Source organism: Pseudophryne corroboree, chromosome 1 (genome assembly GCF_028390025.1).
Source record: "Pseudophryne corroboree isolate aPseCor3 chromosome 1, aPseCor3.hap2, whole genome shotgun sequence".
NCBI classification, from domain to species: Eukaryota; Metazoa; Chordata; class Amphibia; order Anura; family Myobatrachidae; genus Pseudophryne; species Pseudophryne corroboree.
Genome location: NC_086444.1, coordinates 648923571 through 648945771, shown reverse-complemented (window position 1 = coordinate 648945771; position 22201 = coordinate 648923571). Strand labels below are relative to the sequence as shown.

The 22201-nt window shown below is 48.3% G+C and overlaps 1 protein-coding gene across 4 annotated transcripts in view; it reads left to right on the top strand.

Moving 5' to 3' along the window:
* RNF38 (ring finger protein 38) overlaps window positions 1-22201 on the top strand; it is a 514010-nt gene that overhangs the window by 459650 nt on the left and 32159 nt on the right. For all 4 annotated transcript variants that reach the window (XM_063914635.1, XM_063914636.1, XM_063914638.1 and 1 more), the window contains one exon: window positions 13859-13965. In XM_063914635.1, coding sequence (XP_063770705.1) covers window positions 13859-13965 — 107 coding nt within the window. The remainder of the gene's footprint in view (window positions 1-13858; window positions 13966-22201) is intronic.

Sequence of the window (22201 nt, the reverse complement as noted above, 5' to 3'; positions counted from 1 at the left end):
AACACATATATATAAAAAAATTCAAGTTCAAGATGGAATCGCTCAGGGCGGTTATTGTAAGCCTGGACGAGGGAGATTACATGGTATCGCTGGACATCAAGGATGCTAACCTACATGTCCCCATTTACCATCCTCACCAGGCGTACCTCAGGTTTGTGGTACAAGATTGTCATTACCAATTCCAGACGTTGCCGTTCGTTCTCTCCACGGCTCCGAGGGTCTTTACCAAGGTAATGGCGGAAATGATGATACTCCTTCGAAGGAAGGGAGTTTTAATTATCCCGTACTTGGATGATCTCCTGATAAAGGCGAGGTCCAGAGAGCAGTTGGTAGGGGTAGCACTATCTCGGGAAGTGCTACAACAGCACGGCTGGATTCTAAACATTCCAAAGTCACAGCTGGTCCCTACGACACGCCTGCTGTTCCTAGGGATGGTTCTGGACACAGAACAGAGAAAAGTGTTTCTCCCGGAGGAGAAGGCCAAGGAGCTGTCATCTCTAGTCAGAGGCCTCCTAAAACCAAAACAGGTGTCGGTGCATCACTGCACGCGGATCCTGGGAAAAATGGTAGCTTCCTACAAAGCGATTCCATTCGGCAGGTTTCATACAAGAACCTTTCAGTGGGACCTGTTGGACAAGTGGTCCGGATCGCATCTTCAGATGCATCGTCTGATAACCCTGTCTCCAAGGACAAGGGTGTCTCTGCTGTGGTGGCTGCAGAGTGCTCATCTTCAAGAGGGCCGCAGATTCGGCATACAGGACTGGGTCCTGGTGACCACGGATGCCAGCCTTCGAGGCTGGGGAGCAGTCACACAGGGAAGAAACTTCCAAGGACTATGGTCAAGTCAGGAGACTTCCCTGCACATAAATATTCTGGAACTAAGGGCCATTTACAATGCCCTAAATCAGGCAAAAACCCTGCTTCAAAACCAGCCGGTACTGATCCAGTCAGACAACATCACGGCGGTCGCCCATGTAAATCGTCAGGGCGGCACGAGAAGCAGGACGGCGATGGCAGAAGCCACAAGGATTCTCCGATGGGCAGAAAATCACGTGTTAGCACTGTCAGCAGTGTTCATTCCGGGAGTGGACAACTGGGAAGCAGACTTCCTCAGCAGGCACGACCTCCACCCGGGAGAGTGGGGACTTCATCCAGAAGTCTTTCAAATGATTGTAAACCAGTGGGAAAAACCACAGGTGGACATGATGGCGTCCCGCCTAAACAAAAAGCTAGAAAAATATTGCGCCAGGTCAAGAGACCCGCAGGCGATAGCTGTGGACTCTCTGATAACACCGTGGGTGTACCGATCGGTTTATGTGTTCCCTCCTCTTCCTCTCATACCAATGGTACTGAGGATAATAAGGAGAAGAGGAGTAAGAACTATACTCATTGTTCCGGATTGGCTAAGAAGAGCGTGGTATCCGGAACTTCAAGAAAGGATGTCAGAGGACCCATGGCCTCTACCGCTCAGACAGAACCTGCTGCAGCAGGGGCCCTGTCTGTTCCAAGACTTACCGCGGCTGCGTTTGACGGCATGGCGGTTGAACACCGGATCCTGAAGGAAAAGGGCATTCCGGAGGAAGTCATTCCTACGCTGATAAAAGCTAGGAAAGAAGTAACCGCGAACCATTATCACCGCATATGGCGAAAATATGTTGCGTGGTGTGAGGCCAGGAAGGCCCCAACGGAAGAATTTCAGCTGGGCCGGTTCCTGCACTTCCTACAGTCAGGGGTGACTATGGGCCTTAAATTGGGTTCCATTAAGGTCCAGATTTCGGCTCTATCGATTTTCTTCCAGAGAGAATTGGCTTCACTACCTGAAGTTCAGACTTTTGTTAAGGGAGTGCTGCATATTCAGCCCCCTTTTGTGCCTCCAGTGGCACCTTGGGATCTCAACGTGGTGTTGGATTTCCTAAAGTCACATTGGTTTGAGCCACTGAAAACCGTGGATTTGAAATATCTCATGTGGAAAGTGGTCATGTTGTTGGCCTTGGCTTCGGCCAGGCGTGTTTCAGAATTGGCAGCTTTGTCATGTAAAAGCCCTTATCTGATTTTCCATATGGATAGGGCAGAATTGAGGACTCGTCCCCAGTTTCTCCCCAAAGTGGTATCAGCTTTTCATCTGAACCAACCTATTGTGGTGCCTGCGGCTACAAATGACTTGGAGGCTTCCAAGTTGTTTGATGTAGTCAGGGCCCTAAAAATTTGTTTCCAGGACAGCTGGAGTCAGGAAGACTGACTCGCTCTTTATCCTGTATGCGCCCAACAAGTTGGGTGCACCTGCTTCTAAGCAGACTATTGCTCGCTGGATCTGTAGTACGATTCAGCTTGCACATTCTGCGGCTGGACTGCCGCATCCTAAATCAGTGAAAGCCCATTCCACGAGGAAAGTGGGCTCTTCTTGGGCGGCTGCCCGAGGGGTCTCGGCTCTTCAACTTTGCCGAGCTGCTACTTGGTCAGGGGCAAACACGTTTGCAAAATTCTACAAATTTGATACCCTGGCTGAGGAGGACCTTGAGTTCTCTTTCGGTGCTGCAGAGTCAAACGCACTCTCCCGCCCGTTTGGGAGCTTTGGTATAATCCCCATGGTCCTTACGGAGTCCCCAGCATCCACTAGGACGTTGGAGAAAATAAGAATTTACTCACCGGTAATTCTATTTCTCATAGTCCGTAGTGGATGCTGGGCGCCCATCCCAAGTGCGGATTGTCTGCAATACTTGTATATAGTTATTGCTTAACTAAAGGGTTATTGTTGAGCTATCTGTTGAGAGGCTCAGTTGTTATCATGCTGTTAACTGGGTATTGTATCACGAGTTATACGGTGTGATTGGTGTGGCTGGTATGAGTCTTACCCGGGATTCAAAATCCTTCCTAATTGTGTCAGCTCTTCCGGGCACAGTATCCTAACTGAGGTCTGGAGGAGGGTCTTAGTGGGAGGAGCCAGTGCACACCAGTAGTCTAAAAGCTTTCTTTATAGTTGTGCCCAGTCTCCTGCGGAGCCGCTAATCCCCATGGTCCTTACGGAGTCCCCAGCATCCACTACGGACTATGAGAAATAGAATTACCGGTGAGTAAATTCTTATTTTCACGGAGATAGGGCGGAGCTCAGGACTCGCCCACAGTTTTTGCCGAAAATGGTGTCTGCTTTTCTCATAAGTCAGGAGATTTTGGTTCCGGTGGTGTCGGACGCATCTTTTACTCAAAAGTCCCTGAACGTGGTTCGGGCTTTGTAGATTCGCGTCGAGGACTTCTCGTTGCAGAAAAACTGACTCTCTTTGTCCTCTACGACGCTGCTAAGATTGGATGTCCTGCTTCAAAACAGTCCATTGCTCGTTGGATCCGTCTGACTAACCAAAAGGCTTACTCTTCGGCAGCTTTGCCACTGCCGACTTTTCTATTCAGCCCCACTCCACAAGGTCAGTGGGTTCTTCCTGGGCGGCTGCCGTGGTGTCTTGGCTTTACAGTTATGCTGAGCTGCTACTTGGTCTGGTTCGAACACGTTTGTGAAGTTCTACAAGTTCAATCCTTTGACCAAACTGAAGGTTTTCAGAAGCCAATCAGTTCTACAGGTGTCTCAGCACTCTCCCACCTGGTGAGCTTTGAGACTTCCCCATGGTACTAATGTACATTCCCAGTAGCCCCTAGGACGTTGGAGAAAATAGGAATTTTAATACCTACCGGTAATTCCTTTTCTCTTAGTCAGTAGGGGGATACTGGGCGCCCGCCTCAGTGCTTCGTAGTTTCCTGCATACTTGTACGTTTCTTGGTTGGGTCTGCTGTTGCTGTTCCTGTTCTGGTTGGCATTGCTATCCTTTGTTACTATTGTGTGTTGGCTCGTTGACTCACCGCTGTTCTTATCTATTTTCCTTTTCTCAAAGTTATGTCCGTCTCCTCGGGCACAGTTTTCCTAGACAGTCTGTAGCAGAGGCATAGAGGGGAGGAGCCAGCACAAACTAAAGATTTTTAAAGTGCCAAGGCTCCAATGGACCCAATCTATACCCCATGGTACTTATACCATCCCAGTATCTCCTACGGACTACGAGAAAAGGAATTACCGGTAGGTATTAAATTACCTTCTTTTTTTTTTCTTCTAAAGGAACAGTTTTTCATTACGGCAGCACGGCAATCAGTAGTGGAGAGTGCAGGGAGGCAGAGGGACCTTCCAGTTCCTCTGACAGTAGTAACGGAGGGAAGTTTCCCTGCCGCTGCTAGCACAGTTTATCTGACTAGCTTTATCCTGTGGGGATCCGTACTAAATGCTGCCGGCCGAAATCCCGGTGGTCGAAATACCGACGCCTGAATCCCGACGGGTGGCGAGCAGAACGCAGCCCCTTGCGGGCCCGCCACGCTGCGGGCACGGTGCCTCGCTACGCTCGGCACACTATTATATTTTCCCTCTATGGGTGTCGTGGACACCCACGGAGAGAGAATGTCGGGATTGTGGCGGTCGGGATTCCGGCGTCGGTATTTCGACCGCCGGGATTCCAGCCGGCGGCATCTTGACCGCATCCCATCCTGTGCGACCAGGTCAGATAAAGCACTTGCAGGCATGCTCGCATCTGATGCGACCATGCCAGGCAAGTGGTTAAGGATAGATTGGAGTAGAGAGAGGCATTTGTCAGTGAGGCTAGAGGAGATTGTAGTAGTCCAATCTGGAGATGACCAGTGGACACACACACACACCTGAAAGTTAAGAGGCGCACAATAGTGTAGTATTTTAATTGCTCAAAGCTTTACTTAAAAGTAGAAATGCACTCGCATAAAATGTGGTGATATGTATACACAATATATCACAATAGCGCTTGATGATGTATTAGATCCCGAAATCGGCAACAGCAGTCCCAGGCATCTCCGGTGGTCATCCATGCTACCACACTCACAGCTGCCCAGCTCTGTGACGTCGGCACATTCACTTTACGTTATGGTATCTGATACAGCATCAAGCGCTGTTGTGATATATTGTGTGTATATCTCACCATGTTTTATGGGAGTATATTTCTACTTTTAAGTAAAGCTTTGAGCAGGTAAAATACTACACTGTTTGCCTCCTAATTTTCAGGTGCTTTTACATGGGTATGTGACCCTTTGGAACAGTGGATTGGAGAGCGACACAACAAGTGAAAGCAACCTATGCCTGGCTTGTCTATGAACTTTTTAAGACTATTGATGCGCAATATAGTGTGTGTGTGTGTGTGTGTGTGTGTGTGTGTGTGTGTGTAAAATACAGGTTGAGTATCCCATATCCAAATATTCCGAAATACTGACTTTTTTTGAGTGAGAGTGAGATAGTGAAACCTTTGTTTTTTGATGGCTCAATGTACACAAACTTTGTTTAATACACATTTATTAAAAATATTGTATTAAATGACCTTCAGGCTGAGTGTATAAGGTGTATATGAAACATAAATGAATTGTGTGAATGTACACACAATTTGTTTAATGCACAAAGTTATAAAAAATATTGGCTAAAATGACCTGCAGGCTGTGTGTATAAGGTGTATATGAAACATAAATGCCTTCTGTGCTTAGATTTAGGTCCCATCACCATGATTTCTCATTATGCTATGCAATTATTCCAAAATACGGAAAAATCCCATATCCAAAATACCTCTGGTCCCAAGCATTTTGGATAAGGGATACTCAACCTGTATATATATCTATGTCTATCGCATCTAGTGCTTCATATGAAACAAATGTAACCATGCATCCAAGTTGCAACATAAGATGGAGTCAAACAGCCAGTCATTGCAGTTCATGTTGAAATGTAATTACACGTCAAAGTGACACCCTAGCTTATCCAAGCAATTACAGTACATAACTTAATATTGCCACAAATGTCACATCAAGAGGTATGAGTCACATCTCACCACCTATATTTCAAGATGGCAAGGCATCTATTTATCACGGCTGTGGATAGTGAGTGTGTGTATACACACACACACACACACACACACTATGGGGTATATTCAATTCCTGTCAGAAACTCCCGTCTTGTCGGAAAGACTGCAGTTTCCGACTGCTTTTAGGTTGTAAGGGGTTCCGACCTATTCAATGCCGGCTCTTTTTTCAGACAAGTCGGGAATTCCCGACTTGTCGGAATCCAACTATCTTGTTTGAAGCGCGGCCAAACTCAACAGTTTTAGCCCCGTTTCCGACAATGTCAATCCGACTAGAGGTGATGTCATCCTGACCCTCCTTTTTTTTCACCTGTCCTGGGTGGCTCTGCGCTACACCCCGCTGAAGTCCCTGCGGGTGCCGAGACTGAGGCGTTGGAGGTACCTTCCCTCCCCCTCCCGGACTGCTGAGCTCCGGCTATAAAGAGCACCCGCCATCTTAAAAGTTCAAAGCAGGAGGGGAAGAAAAGAAAAAAGTCTTATTGGTATTGTCAGGGAAAGGCCAAATCCTGTCTGATTTGGCTGCTCATTGAATACTGCATTGTCGGAAAGGGTCAGACTAGCATTGAAAACCCCCTATGGGGTATATTTAAGTGCAGGTTTTTAGAAGTGGAGATGTTGCCCATAGCAACCAATCAGATTATATTTTTAGCAGGTGCAAGAGAAATGTTAAGTAGAATCTGGTTGCTATGGGCAACATCTCCACTTCAAAACACCTACACTTTAGTAAATATACCACGGAGTGCTGAGAACCTTGATATAAGATTTTTTGGGGGACCTGTATGAAGCAGTGAAAAGAGTGGAGAAGTTGCCCAAAGCAACCAATCGGCTATGAAGTAACATTTATCGAGTGCATTCTATAAAATTATAGGTATCTGGTTGACATGGGCAACTTGTCCACTGGCTCGCTTCTCCACGCTCTTTACTGCTTCATACGTCTCCTTTGTATTATATACTGAATGTCTATCATAGTAACCACTTTATCACTAGCTACAGCAGTGATATTTGTTGATACTGGGGTTGAATTCAATTAACCCCAATATCTGTCTACTTCTGGGATTATTTTTTTGTTGTAAAGTTCTGGTGTGTGTTTTTACCGCACTCAATTGAATCTCCCCCCCCCCTTCCCTCTACTCTGCAGTGTGCAGCAGTTTTATGGTTTTTTTCACACTTACTATCTTTTCTCTAACGTCCTAGTGGATGCTGGGGACTCCGTAAGGAGCATGGGGAATAGACGGGCTCCGCAGGAGACAGGGCACTTTAAGAAAGAATTTGGATACTGGTGTGCTCTGGCTCCTCCCTCTATGTCCCTCCTCCAGACCTCAGTTTGAATCTGTGCCCGGACGAGCTGGGTGCTACTTAGTGAGCTCTCCTGAGCTTGCTATAAGAAAGTATTTTGTTAGGTTTTTTTATTTTCAGAGATCTGCTGGCAACAGACTCTCTGCAGCGTGGGACTGAGGGGAGAGAAGCAGCCCTACTCACTGAAGATAGGTCCTGCTTCTTAGGCTACTGACACCATTAGCTCCAGAGGAATCGTACACAGGATCTCACCCTTTGTCGTCCGATCCCGGAGCCGAGCCGCCGTCCCCCTCGCAGAGCCGGAAGACAGAAGCCGGTGAATGAAGCAAGATGACTTCAAAATCGGCGGCAGAAGACTCCAGTCTTCACTGAGGTAGCACACAGCACTGCAGCTGTGCGCCATTGCTCCCACATTAAACCCACATACTCCGGTCACTGTAGGGTGCAGGGCGCAGGGGGGGCGCCCTGGGCTGCAATTAGAGACCTCTTGGCAAAAGTGGGCATATATACAGTTGGGCACTGTATATATGCATGAGCCCCCGCCATAATTTTACACAGAAACACGGGACAGAAGCCCTCCGCTGAGGGGGCGGAGCTTCTTTCTCAGCACTCACCAGCGCCATTTTCTCTCCACAGCTCCGCTGAGAGGAAGCTCCCCAGGCTCTCCCCTGCAGAAACACGGTAGAAGAGGGTAAAAAGAGAGGGGGGGCACATAAATTAGGCGCAAAAACATTATATACAGCAGCTACTGGGTTAATACTAAGTTAGTGTGTGATTCCTGGGACATATAGCGCTGGGGTGTGTGCTGGCATACTCTCTCTCTCTGTCTCTCCAAAAGGCCTTGTGGGGGAACTGTCTTCAAAAAGAGCATCCCCTGTGTGTGTGTGGTGTCGGTACGCTTGTGTCGACATGTTTGACGAGGAAGGCTATGTGGAAGCAGAGCGGGAGCAAATGAATGTGGGGGCGCCGACACCTGATTGGATGGATATGTGGAAGGTTGTAAATGATACTGTTAATTCCTTGCATAAAAGGTTGGATAAAGCTGAAACCTTAGGACAGTCGGGGTCTCAGCCCATGCCTGTTCCTATGTCGCAGAGGCCGTCAGGGTCTCAGAAGCGCCCACTATCCCAAATTGTTGATACAGATATCGACACGGATTCTGATTCCAGTGTCGATGGCGATGATGCAAAGTTACAGCCTAAATTGGCTAAAGCCATCCGTTATATGATTATTGCAATAAAGGATGTGTTGCACATCACAGAGGAAACCCCAGTCCCTGACAAGAGGGTTCATATGTATGGGGAAAAAAGGCAGGTGGTGACCTTTCCCCCTTCACATGAGCTAAACGAGTTATGTGAAAAGGCTTGGGAATCTCCAGATAAAAAACTGCAGATTTCCAAACGGATGCTTATGGCGTATCCTTTCCCGCAAACGGACAGGTTACGCTGGAATCCTCCCCTAGGGTGGACAAAGCTCTCACACGCTTATCCAAAAGGGTAGCCCTGCCGTCACAGGATACGGCCACCCTAAAAGATGCTGCGGATAGAAAGCAAGAGGGTACCCTGAAGTCAATTTATATACATTCAGGTACCTTACGAAGGCCGGCAATTGCGTCGGCATGGGTGTGTAGTGCAGTAGCAGCATGGACGGATACCTTATCTGAGGAACTTGATACCTTGGACAAGGATACTATATTAATGACCCTGGGGCATATAAAAGACGCTGTCCTATATATGAGAGATGCTCAAAGAGACATTAGCCTTCTGGGCTCTAGAATAAATGCAATGTCGATTTCTGCCAGAAGGGTCCTGTGGACTCGGCAATGGACAGGCGATGCCGACTCAAAAAGGCACATGGAGGTTTTACCTTACAAGGGTGAGGAGTTGTTTGGGGAAGGTCTCTCGGACCTGGTCTCCATAGCTACTGCTGGAAAGTCAAATTTTTTGCCATATGTTCCCTCACAACCTAAGAAAGCACTGTATTACCAAATGCAGTCCTTTCGATCACAAAAAGGCAAGAAAGTCTGAGGTGCGTCCTTTCTTGCCAGAGGCAGGGGCAGAGGAAAGAAGCTGCACAACACAGCTAGTTCCCAGGAACAGAAGTCCTTCCCGGCTTCCTCTAAATCCACCACATGATGCTGGGGCTCCACAGGCGGAGCTTGGCCCGGTGGGGGCGCGTCTCTGAATTTCAGCCACAAGTGGGTTCACTCCCAGGTAGATCCCTGGGCGATAGAGATTGTGTCTCAGGGATACAAGCTGGAATTCGAAGAGATGCCCCATCACCGATACCTCAAATTGGCCCTGCCAGCTTCCCCCTTAGAGAGGGAAATAGTGTTAGCTGCAATTCACAAATTGTATCTTCAGCAGGTGGTGGTCAAGGTTCCCCTCCTTCAACAAGGAAAGGGTTATTATTCGACCATGTTTGTGGTACCGAAACCAGACGGTTCGGTCAGACCCATATAAACTTTAAAATCCCTGAACATATACCTGAAAAGGTTCAAGTTCAAGATGGAATCGCTCAGAGCGGTCATCGCAAGCCTGGAAGGGGGGGATTTTATGGTGTCTCTGGACATAAAGGATGCATACCTTCATGTCCCCATTTATCCACCTCATCAGGCGTACATCAGATTTGTGGTACAGGATTGTCATTACCAATTCCAGACGTTGCCGTTTGGTCTCTCCACGGCACCGAGAATATTTACCAAGGTGATGGCGGAAATGATGGTGCTCCTGCGAAAGCAAGGGGTCACAATTATCCCATACTTGGACGATCTCCTCATAAAGGCGAGGTCCAGAGAGCAGTTGCTGATCAGCGTAGCACGCTCTCGGGAAGTGTTACAACAGCACGGCTGGATTCGATATATTCCAAAGTCGCAGTTGATTCCTACGACTCGTTTGCCATTTCCTGAGCATGATTCTGGACACAGACCAGAAGAGGGTCTATTTCCCTATGGAGAAGGCTCAGGAGCTCATGACACTGGTCAGAGACCTATTAAAACCAAAACAGGTGTCGGTGCATCACTGCACGCGAGTCCTGGGAAAGATGGTGGCATCATACGAGGCCATTCCCTTCGGCAGGTTCCATGCGAGGACCTTTCAATGGGATCTGTTGGACAAGTGGTCCGGATCACATCTACAGATGCATCGGCTGATCGCCCTATCCCCCAGGGCCATGGTGTCTCATGTGGTGGCTGCAGAGTGCTCACCTTCTAGAGTGCCGCAGATTCGGCATTCAGGACTGGGTCCTGGTGACCACGGATGCAAGCCTCCAAGGGTGGGGGGCAGTCACACAGGGAAGAAATTTCCAAGGTCTGTGGTCAAGTCAGGAGACTTGCCTTCACATCAATATCCTGGAACTAAGGGCCATATACAACACCCTAAGTCAAGCGGAGACCCTGCTTCGCGACCAATCGGTGCTGATTCAGTCAGACAACATCACCGCAGTGGCTCATGTAAACCGCCAAGGCGGCACAAGGAGCAGGGTGGCGATGGCGGAAGCCACCAGAATTCTTCGCTGGGCGGAGAATCACGTAAGAGCACTGTCAGCAGTGTTCATTCCGGGAGTGGACAACTGGGAAGCAGACTTCCTCAGCAGGCACGACCTCCACCCGGGAGAGTGGGGACTTCATCAAGAAGTCTTCACGCAGATTGCAAGGAGGTGGGTACTGCCACAGGTGGACATGATGGCATTCCGCCTCAACAAAAAGCTACAGAGATATTGCGCCAGGTCAAGAGACCCTCAGGCGATAGCTGTAGACGCACTAGTGACACCGTGGGTGTTCCAGTCAGTTTATGTATTTCCTCCTCTTCCTCTCATACCAAAGGTGCTGAGAATCATAAGTAAAAGAGGAGTGAGAACAATACTCATTGTTCCGGATTGGCAAAGAAGGACTTGGTATCCGGATCTGCAAGAAATGCTTACAGAGGACCCATGGCCTCTGCCTCTAAGACAGGACTTGTTGCAACAGGGGCCCTGTCTGTTCCAAGACTTACCGCGGCTGCGTTTGACGGCATGGCGGTTGAACGCCGGATCCTAGCAGAAAAAGGCATTCCGGATGAGGTTATTCCTACGCTGATAAAGGCTAGGAAGGACGTGACGGCTAAACATTATCACCGTATATGGCGAAAATATGTTGCTTGGTGTGAGGCCAGCAATGCCCCTACGGAGGAATTCCAGCTGGGCCGTTTCCTTCACTTCCTACAGTCGGGAGTGACTTTGGGCCTGAAATTAGGTTCCATTAAGGTCCAGATTTCGGCTCTATCCATTTTCTTTCAAAAAGAACTGGCTTCTCTTCCTGAAGTCCAGACGTTTGTAAAGGGAGTGCTGCATATTCAGCCCCCTTTTGTGCCTCCAGTGGCACCTTGGGATCTTAACGTGGTGGTGAGTTTCCTGAAGTCACACTGGTTTGAGCCACTCAAAACCACGGAGTTAAAATTTCTCACGTGGAAGGTGGTCATGCTATTAGCCTTGGCTTCAGCTAGGCGTGTGTCAGAATTAGCGGCTTTGTCACATAAAAGCCCCTATCTGGTTTTCCATATGGACAGGGCAAAATTGCGGACCCGTCCACAATTTCTGCCAAAAGTGGTGTCATCCTTTCATATGAACCAACCTATTGTGGTGCCTGTGGCTACTCGTGACTTGGAGGATTCTGAGTTACTAGATGTGGTCAGGGCTTTGAAGGTTTATGTAGCCAGAACGGCTAGAGTCAGGAAAACTGAGTCGCTGTTTATCCTGTATGCATCCAACAAGCTGGGTGCTCCTGTTTCAAAGCAAACTATTGCTCGCTGGATCTGTAACACGATTCAGCAGGCACATTCTGCGGCTGGATTGCCGCTTCCAAAATCAGTAAAAGCCCACTCCACAAGGAAGGTGGGCTCTTCTTGGGCGGCTGCCCGAGGGGTCTCGGCATTACAACTTTGCCGGGCGGCTACTAGGTCAGGGGCAAACACTATTGCAAAGTTCTACAAGTTTGATACCCTGGCTGAGGAGGACCTTGTGTTTGCTCATTCGGTGCTGCAGAGTCATCCGCACTCTCCCGCCCGTTTGGGAGCTTTGGTATAATCCCCATGGTCCTTACGGAGTCCCCAGCATCCACTAGGACGTTGGAGAAAATAGATTTTACTTACCGGTAAATCTATTTCTCGTAGTCCGTAGTGGATGCTGGGCGCCCGTCCCAAGTGCGGACTTCTTCTTCTGCAATACTTGTATATAGTTATTGCTAAAATAAGGGTTATGTTTGGTTGCATCAGGGTTGATCTGATGCTCCGTTGAGGTTCATACTGTTAACTGGGTAAGTTTTATCACAAGTTATACGGTGTGACTGGTATGAGTCTTGCCCTGGATTCCAAAATCCTTTCCTTGTACTGTCAGCTCTTCCGGGCACAGTTTCTCTAACTGAGGTCTGGAGGAGGGACATAGAGGGAGGAGCCAGAGCACACCAGTATCCAAATTCTTTCTTAAAGTGCCCCGTCTCCTGCGGAGCCAGTCTATTCCCCATGGTCCTTACGGAGTCCCCAGCATCCACTACGGACTACGAGAAATAGATTTACCGGTAAGTAAAATCTTATTTTTATATTTCAGTTATTATATAATGAAACATTTATTTTAGTGGATTAAGGATTTATTTCTTGTTATGCCATTAATAGTGGGAATTTCCATGGTTTTATTTCCCCTCCCATATATAGGGTAGCGATACCAGACCGGTTTCTTTTATTTAAATCGGGTGGGGAACCTCCGGCCTGCAGGCCGTATAAGGACCGCAAAGCCGTTTGGTGCGGCCCACCCGTTTGTGTCGGTGAGTCACACCGCCGCTCAGTCCGGCGGCAGCGTGTCTCAGCTGTCGGGACAGGGAGGAGAGCGTGGCTCTGATTGGCTCACGAACCGGCGGCTGGTTTGAAGTCCTGCATGCCGCCGCCCGACAAAGCCGCGCTCTCCTCCCTGTCCTGACACCCGAGACGCCGCCGGATGGAGCAGCAGCGGTAACAGCACAGTGGGGTGGGGGGGCTCTGTGGGGGGCATTTGTATACCTGGCACTGTGGGGGGCATTTGTATACCTGGCACTGTGGGGGCAATTGTGGATCTGGCACTGTACTATTGGGGGCATATGTGTATCACGTCCCATTTTAATTGGCCACACCCATTTTTTGGGCGCGCGTATACAGTACCTCAAAGGGGCAGACCTACTGGGGGGCAGGGTAATTTTTTAAGTTGAGAATTTTTGTATGGCCCCCCGAAGGATTTTATAAATATCCAAATGGCCCTTGGTAGAAAGGTTCCCCACCCCTGATTTAAATGGATTTCTTGTATCCAAGTAACGTGGAACAATAGGAACCAGATGTAGGTAGTCCTGTGTGTGTGGTTGGTTCAATTATATAATCTACGGTGCGGGATAACCCTTGTTCGATATCTCTTGCAGCTCCTTTTGTAAATATATAAATATATATATATATATATATATATATATATATATATATATATATATATATATATATATATATATATATATATATATATATATATATATATATATATATATATATATAATTTTACTAGTTTTTTTTTTTTTTTTACATAGCCGAACCAGAACATCTTTTTCATTACTATATGCCTCATGATATATAATGTACCCATTTTCTATATTACATTTTTCTTTTTCTTTTTTACAGCCTTATCCTCCATTTATGCCTCGGAGACTAACTGGTCGTAGCAGATATCGTTCACAACAGCCAATACCACCACCACCTTACCATCCAAGCCTTTTACCTTATGTTTTGTAAGTATTTAACATGCAAATGATACCTTCTTAAACAGAACATGATATCCATGTATTGTTGCCATTATGTAGACTAATCTATACTATGTCACATGAGATAACAATAATTGCTTTTTAGTTTGTCTATTCTGTAACAAAACTGGCAACACAATTGTGGAGAGATATACACTGCTAAAAAAAAATAAAGGGAACACTTAAACAACACATCCTAGATATGAATGAAATATTCTTATTAAATACTTTGTTCTTTACATAGTTGAATGTGCTGACAACAAAATCACACAAAAATTATCAATGGAAATCAAATTTATTAACCCATGGAGGTCTGGATTTGGAGTCGCACTCAAAATTAAAGTGGAAAAACACACTACAGGCTGATCCAACTTTGATGTAATGTCCTTTAAACAAGTCAAAATGAGGCTCAGTAGTGTGTGTGGCCTCCACGTGCCTGTATGACTTCCCTACTAGGCCTGGGCATGCTCCTGATAAAGCATCCGCCTACTCCTGGACAGTCTGTGGTGCAATGGTGGATGGAGCGAGACATAATGTCCCAGATGTGCTCAATTGGATTCAGGTCCTGGGAACAGGCGGGCCAGTCCATAGCATCAATGCCTTCGTCTTGCAGGAACTGCTGACACACTCCAGCCACATGAGGTCTAGCATTGTCTTGCATTAGGAGGAGCCCAGGGCCAACCGCACCAGCATATGGTCTCACAAGGGGTCTGAGGATCTCATCTCGGTACCTAGTGGCAGTCAGGCTACCTCTGGCGAGCACATGGAGGGCTGTGCGTCCCTCCAAAGAAATGCCACCCCACACCATTACTGACCCACTGCCAAACCGGTCATGCTGGAGGATGTTGCAGGCAGCAGAACGTTCTCCTTGTCGTCTCCAGACTCTGTCACGTATGTCACATGTTCTCAGTGAGAACCTGCTTTCATCTGTGAAGAGCACAGGGCGCCAGTGGCGAATTTGCCAATCTTGGTGTTCTCTGGCAAATGCCAAACGTCCTGCACGGTGTTGGGCTGTAAGCACAACCCCCACCTGTGGACGTCGGGCCCTCATACCACCCTCATGGAGTCTGTTTCTGATCGTTTGAGTAGACACATGCACATTTGTGGCTTGCTGGAGGTCATTTTGCAGGGCTCTGGCAGTGCTCCTCCTGTTCCTCCTTGCACAAAGGCGGAGGTAGCGGTCCTGCTGCTGGGTTGTTGCCCTCCTACGGCCTCCTCCACGTCTCCTGATGTACTGGCCTGTCTCCTGGTAGCGCCTCCATGCTCTGGACACTACGCTGACAGACACAGCAAACCTTCTTGCCACAGCTCGCATTGATGTGCCATCCTGGATGAGCTGCACTACCTGAGCCACTTGTGTGGGTTGTAGACTCCGTCTCATGCTACCACTAGAGTGAAAGCACCGCCAGCTTTCAAAAGTGACCAAAACATCAGCCAGAAAGCATAGGAGCTGAGAAGTGGTCTGTGGTCACCACCTGCAGAACAACTCCTTTATTGGGGGTGTCTTGTTAATTGCCTATAATTCCCACCTGTTGTCTATTCCATTTGCACAATAGCATGTGAAATTGATTGTCAATCAGTATTGCTCCCTAAGTGGACAGTTTGATTCCACAGAAGTGTGTTTGACTTACATTGTGTTTAAGTGTTCCCTTTATTTTTTTGAGCAGTATAGATTAGAAACTCAAATTTACAGCACAACGCATGGCCTCACTGGATGCAGCAAAAACAACCTCTAACTGTATATACATAGGAGGGCATGGGCAAACACGAGGGGGGTTCCAGTTACCCAGAGACACCCCTTCTCCACAGCCGGGCAAGCGGCCACTACAATCAGTAAGAAGGGTGGAATAGAGCTGCTGCACATGCCCAATAGTAGCAGATTTTCCTACCTAGTCTGCTGTATGTGTGTGGATCTGAGTGCTCACTCATCGCACCAGAGAAATCTGATAAGTGGCTTACTATGATCACTGGGCATACATATGTCTGAAGAACTGTATTACATAAAATGCACTTTGTGGCAAACTAGCTTGTTACATGCTAATTATGCATCCTTCAGGGGCTGGCAACAGTCTCTCTAAAATCAAATATTTAGAAGCCCCCTCCAGAGATCCTGCGTTTTGCCCCGGTAGGGGGTGCAGAATACAACCAGCATTAGTCTATAACTTAACCAGCAAGTTATGTGACCTTATGGGCCATATTCAGACAGAGGAGAGCAGTAGAGGGGAATAAAGGACTGGTATTTTGCAGCTGGTGTGAGGAATAGACCATTAGCTTCTTTTTCCATAGTCCTTTCATATTGATAATAGTGTAATGGACTAGTAGTAAACTCATTTCATATTGATAATAGTGTAATGGACTATTAGTAAACCAATAATTTTATGATTTCTCTTCACAGACAGGTTATTTTATAGTAATTTAGGTTTTCCCAATCTGTTTTTAGGCATTATACAGTATATGTACAGATGTGTCCTCATACACCTAGCCTCAATATATCATGCCGTGCAAGACACCTGGTGTTAGTGAGCCGTGCAGTGCAGCAGCTTTTCTGCTTAAGGGGGTATCAAATTACCATTAAAAAAAAATGTGTTTTTTTTTCCGGCAATATTAGGGCACCCAGAATATTTTTTTTCAGTGGAACGTGTGTTTTCGCGGTCACAGCCTTCAACGAGTATTAGCCACAAGAAAATATTTTAGCTAATTGGATTACAGCCATAAATATACGTCTTAAACTGGGCATAAACTATAAAATTTCTGGCACACCATCTCTCCAATCTGGCTGTTTGAAATGAAAATCTGGTTATGTATGGGAGCAAAAGACAATTGACCATTTGCTCCCAAACACTGGAAAATGGACAAAAAAAAAGGTAATTCAGACAAACTGATTAAATCACAATTTCTCTAACGTCCTAGAGGATGCTGGGGACTCCGTAAGGACCATGGGGAATAGACGGGCTCCGCAGGAGATAGGGCACTTTAAGAAAGCTTTGGATTCTGGGTGTGCACTGGCTCCTCCCTCTATGTCCCTCCTCCAGACCTCAGTTTTAAACTGTGCCCAGAGGAAGATGGGCGCACTGCAGGGAGCTCTCCTGAGTTCTTTGCATTAGAAAGCATTTTTGTTTGGATTTTTCTATTTTTACAGGGAGCACTACTGGCAACAGGCTCCCTGCATCGAGGGACTGGGGAGAGAGGAGCAGACCTACTTAAATGATAGGACCTGCTTCCTCAGCTACTGGACACCATTAGCTCCAGAGGGGGTGAACACAGGTTCGTCCTGGGCTTCCACCCTCACAGAGCCAGAAGAACAGAAGCAAGAAGACGTCTCAGGCGGCAGAAGCTTTTAGCGACTTCACTGAGGTATCGCACAGCACCGCAGCTGTGCGTCATTGCTCCACACACCTCACACACTCCGGTCACTGTATGGGTGCAGGGCGCAGGGGGGGCGCCCTGGGCAGCAATAATAACACCTCAAAACATGGCAAAAAGAGATATACCGTATTTTTCGGACCATAAGACGCACTTTTTCTCCCCAAAAATGTGGGGGGAAAAGTACATGCGTCTTATGGTCCGAATATGCGTCTTATGGTCCGAATAATAGCAGAGTAATAACCTTATGGAGCGCTCTCAATGCGCTGGGTGGGAGCGCACTGGGTGGGAGAGGCAGCAGTTATGAGTGCGGGTAGCGGCGGGTCATGTCTGCTGCTGCTGCTTTGCCGTCAGCTGAGAGGCGGCATCACGTGACTCCCCCGCTCCCTCCCCTCGCCTCCTCCAAAGTGCTGCTGCTGCTTTGCCGTCATCTGAGAGGCTGCATCACGTGACTCCGCCGCTCCCTCCCCTCGCCTCCTCCAAAGTCCTGCTGCTGCTGCTTTGCCGTCTTCTGAGAGGCGGCATCACGTGACTCCCCCGCTCCCTCCCCTCACCTCCTCCGAGTCCTTCCTCAGAGTAGTGTGCTTCGGGCGTAAACTGACAGGCTGGATGCGGGGAACCTTGTGTACACAGTACAATATTTGCCACAATAAAGTGACTCTCCCCCCCCCCCCCCCCCCCCCCCCTCACCTCCTTCTTCCTCAGAGTGCTTTGGGCAGCGTAATATTTGCCATAATAAGGTACCCATATACTACCATACAGTACTGGTATATTATTTGGTTCAGAATTTTTTTTCCTGTTTTCCTCCTCTAAAAACTAGGTGCGTCTTATGGTCAGGTGCGTCTTATGGTCCGAAAAATACGGTACATGTATATAAAAGAGCCCCCGCCATTTTTACACAAATCTGAGCGGGACCGAAGCCCGCCGCCGAGGGGGCGGGGCTTCTCCCTCAGCACTCACCAGCGCCATTTTTCTCTCCACAGAACGCTGAGAGGAAGCTCCCCGGACTCTCCCCTGCTTACACACGGTGAAGGGGTGTTTAAAAGAGAGGGGGGGGGCACATAGTTGGCGGATAAGATATTATACAGCGCTACTGGGGAAAAACATTTTGTGTTGGTCTCCAGGGTCATTGCGCTGGGGTGTGTGCTGGCATACTCTCTCTCTGTCTCTCCAAAGGGCCTTAAAGGGGCTACTGTCTTCAGAAAGGAGTTTCCCTGTGTGTGTGTGTGTGTGTGTGTGTGTGAAGTGTCGGTACGTGTGTGTCGACATGTTTGACGAGGAAGGCTCGCTTAATGTGGAGGGGGAGTGTTTGAATGTCAGGTCGGCAATGCCGACACCGGACTGGGTGGATATGCTGAATGTCTTAAATGCAAATGTGAATCTCCTGCATAAAAGGTTAGACAAGGCTGAGGCTAGGGATCAGTCGGGTAGCCAGACCGTGCCTGTCCCTGGGGCGCCAGGACCGTCAGGGTCTCAAAAGCGCCCCATATCCCAGGTCGCTGACACAGATACCGACACAGATACTGACTCTAGTCTAGTCGACTACGAGGATGCAAAATTACAGCCGAAGGTGGCAAAGGGTATTCGATACATGATTATTGCCATAAAAGAGGTTTTGCATATCACTGAGGAACCCCCTGTCCCTGGCACGAGGGTTCACATGTATAAAGGGAAAAAGCCTGAGGTCACGTTTCCGTCCTCATTTGAGCTAAGCGAATTGTGCGAAAAGGCTTGGGAGTCTCCGGATAGGAGACTACATGTTCCCAAAAGGATTCTTATGGCGTATCCTTTTCCACAGAAGGATAGGATACGATGGGAATCTTCGCCTAAAGTAGACAAGGCACTGACACGCTTATCCAAGAAGGTGGCACTGCCTTCTCCAGATACTGCTTCCCTCAAGGATCCTGCTGATCGCAAGCAGGAAATTACCATGAAGCACATTTACACACATTCAGGAACTATCGTTAGACCGGCCATGGCGTCGGCCTGGGTTTGTAGTGCTGTCGTGGCATGGGCAGACTCCTTATCTACGGAGATTGACACCTTAGATAGGGATACCATTCTAATGACCATTGAGCATATCAGAGATGCTGCCTTGTATATGAGGGATGCTCAGAGAGACATTTGTTTTACTAAGCTCCAAAATAAACGCTATGTCTATTTCTGTTAGGCGACTCTTGTGGACCCGACAGTGGACGGGAGACGCCGACTCAAAGCGGCATATGGAGTCATTGCCTTACAAGGGGGAGGGGTTGTTTGGAGAAGGCCTCTCGGACCTTATCTCTACTGCTACGGCCGGTAAATCAAATTTTTTACCTTATGTTCCCCCGCAGCATGCTAAGAAGGTACCGCATTATCAAATGCAGTCCTTTCGTTCCAATAAAAGCAAGAAGGTACGAGGATCGTCCTTTGTTGCCAGAGGTAAAGGCAAGGGAAAAAAGCTGCACTCGGCTAGTTCCCAAGAGAAGAAGTCCTCCCCTACTTCCGCAAAGTCCACCGCATGACGCTGGGGCTTTCAGGGGGGGGGGGGAGGTGGTCAGATCAAGTGGGGGCACGTCTTCGTCTGTTCAGCCACGTCTGGGTTCTCTCACAGGTGGATCCCTATGCAATAGAGATTGTTTCCCAGGGATACAGACTGAAATTCGAAGACATGCCTCCTCGCCGGTTTTTCAAATCTGCTCTGCCGGCTTCCCCGTCGGAGAGTGAGCTGGTGTTAGCTGCAATTCACAAATTGTACATTCAACAGGTGATAGTCGAAGTTCCTCATCTCCAGCAAGGAGAGGGCTATTATTCATCCCTGTTTGTGGTACCGAAACCGGACGGTTCGGTCAGACCCATTTGAAATCTGAAATCCCTGAACCTGTACTTGAAGAGGTTCAAGTTCAAAATGGAATCGCTCAGAGCGGTCATCGCCAGCCTGGAGGGAGGGGATTGGATAGTGTCCCTGGACATAAAGGATGCGTACCTTCATGTTCCGATTTTCCCTCCTCACCAGGCGTTCCTGAGATTTGCAGTACAGGACTGTCACTACCAATTTCAGACGTTGCCGTTTGGTCTTTCCAGGGCCCCGAGAATTTTCACCAAGGTAATGGCGGAAATGATGGTGCTCCTGCGCAGGCAGGGCGTCACAATTATCCCGTACTTGGACGATCTCCTCATAAAGGCGAGATCTCGGGAGAAGTTGCTGGACAGCGTGTCTCTGTCCGTGAAGACGTTGCAGAGGCACGGCTGGATTCTCAATTTACCGAAATCCCAGCTAGTCCCTGCAATGCGTCTGACCTTTTTGGGCCTGATTCTAGACACAGACCAAAAAAAGAGTTTTTCTTCCAGTGGAGAAGGCTCAGGAGCTCGTAGCTCTGGTCAGGAACCTATTGAAGCCAAAAAAGGTTTCAGTGCATCATTGCACAAGGGTTCTGGGGAAGATGGTGGCTTCATACGAGGCCATCCCCTTCGGCAGGTTCCATGCAAGGACTTTTCAATGGACAAATGGTCCGGGTCCCATCTACACATGCAAAAACGGATCACCCTGTCTCCCAGGGCCAGGGTGTCTCTCCTGTGGTGGCTGCGCAGTGCTCACCTCCTGGAGGGTCGCAGGTTCGGCATTCAGGACTGGGTCCTGGTGACCACGGACGCGAGCTTCCGAGGTTGGGGAACTGTCGCACTAGGAAGAAATTTCCAGGGTCTCTGGTCAAGCCTAGAGACTGGTCTCCACATCAATGTCCTGGAGTTGAGGGCCATATACAACGCCCTACGCCAAGCGGAGGAATGGCTTCGGAACAAACCGGTTCTGATTCAGTCAGACAATGTCACGGCAGTGGCTCATGTAAACCGCCAAGGCGGCACAAGGAGCAGAGTGGCCATAGCAGAGGCGACCAGGATTCTACGCTGGGCGGAAGGCCATGTAAGCGCACTATCAGCAGTGTTCATCCCGGGGGTGGACAACTGGGAGGCGGACTTTCTCAGCAGGCACGACCTGCATCCGGGAGAGTAGGGACTTCATCAAGAAGTCTTCACACAGATCACAGATCGGTGGGGACTGCCTCAGATAGACATGATGGCGTCCCGCCTCAACAAAAAGCTAAAGAGGTATTGCGCCAGGTCAAGAGACCCTCAGGCGGTTGCGGTAGACGCTCTGGTGACACCTTGGGTGTTCAGATTGGTCTATGTGTTTCCTCCTCTACCTCTCATACCCAAGGTGTTGAGGATAATAAGAATAAGAAGGGTCAGAACAATCCTCATTGTTCTGGATTAGCCAAGGAGGACTTGGTATCTGGATCTGCAAGAGTTGCTCACAGAAGATCCGTGGCCTCTTCCTCTAAGGCAGGACCTGCTGCAGCAGGGGCCCTGTCTGTTCCAAGACTTACCGCGGCTACGTTTGACGGCATGGCGGTTGAACGCCGGATCCTAGCGGAAAAAGGGATTCCGGAGGAGGTCATTCCTACCCTGATCAAGGCTAGGAAGGACGTGACGTCGAAACATTATCACCATATATGGCGAAAATATGTTTCTTGGTGTGAGGCCAGAACTGCTCCTACGGAGGAGTTCCAGTTGGGCCGTCTGCTTCACTTCCTTCAAACGGGAGTGAATTTGGGCCTCAAATTAGGGTCCATAAAGGTTCAAATTTCGGCCTTATCCATTTTCTTTCAAAGAGAATTGGCTTCTCTTCCTGAAGTACAGACTTTTGTGAAGGGCGTGCTGCATGTTCAGCCTCCCTTTGTGCCTCCGGTGGCGCCTTGGGACCTTAACGTGGTATTAAGTTTCCTCAAGTCACCTTGGTTTGAACCACTCAAAACAGTAGAGTTGAAATACCTCACTTGGAAAGTGGTTATGTTGTTGGCCTTAGCTTCTACAAGGCGTGTTT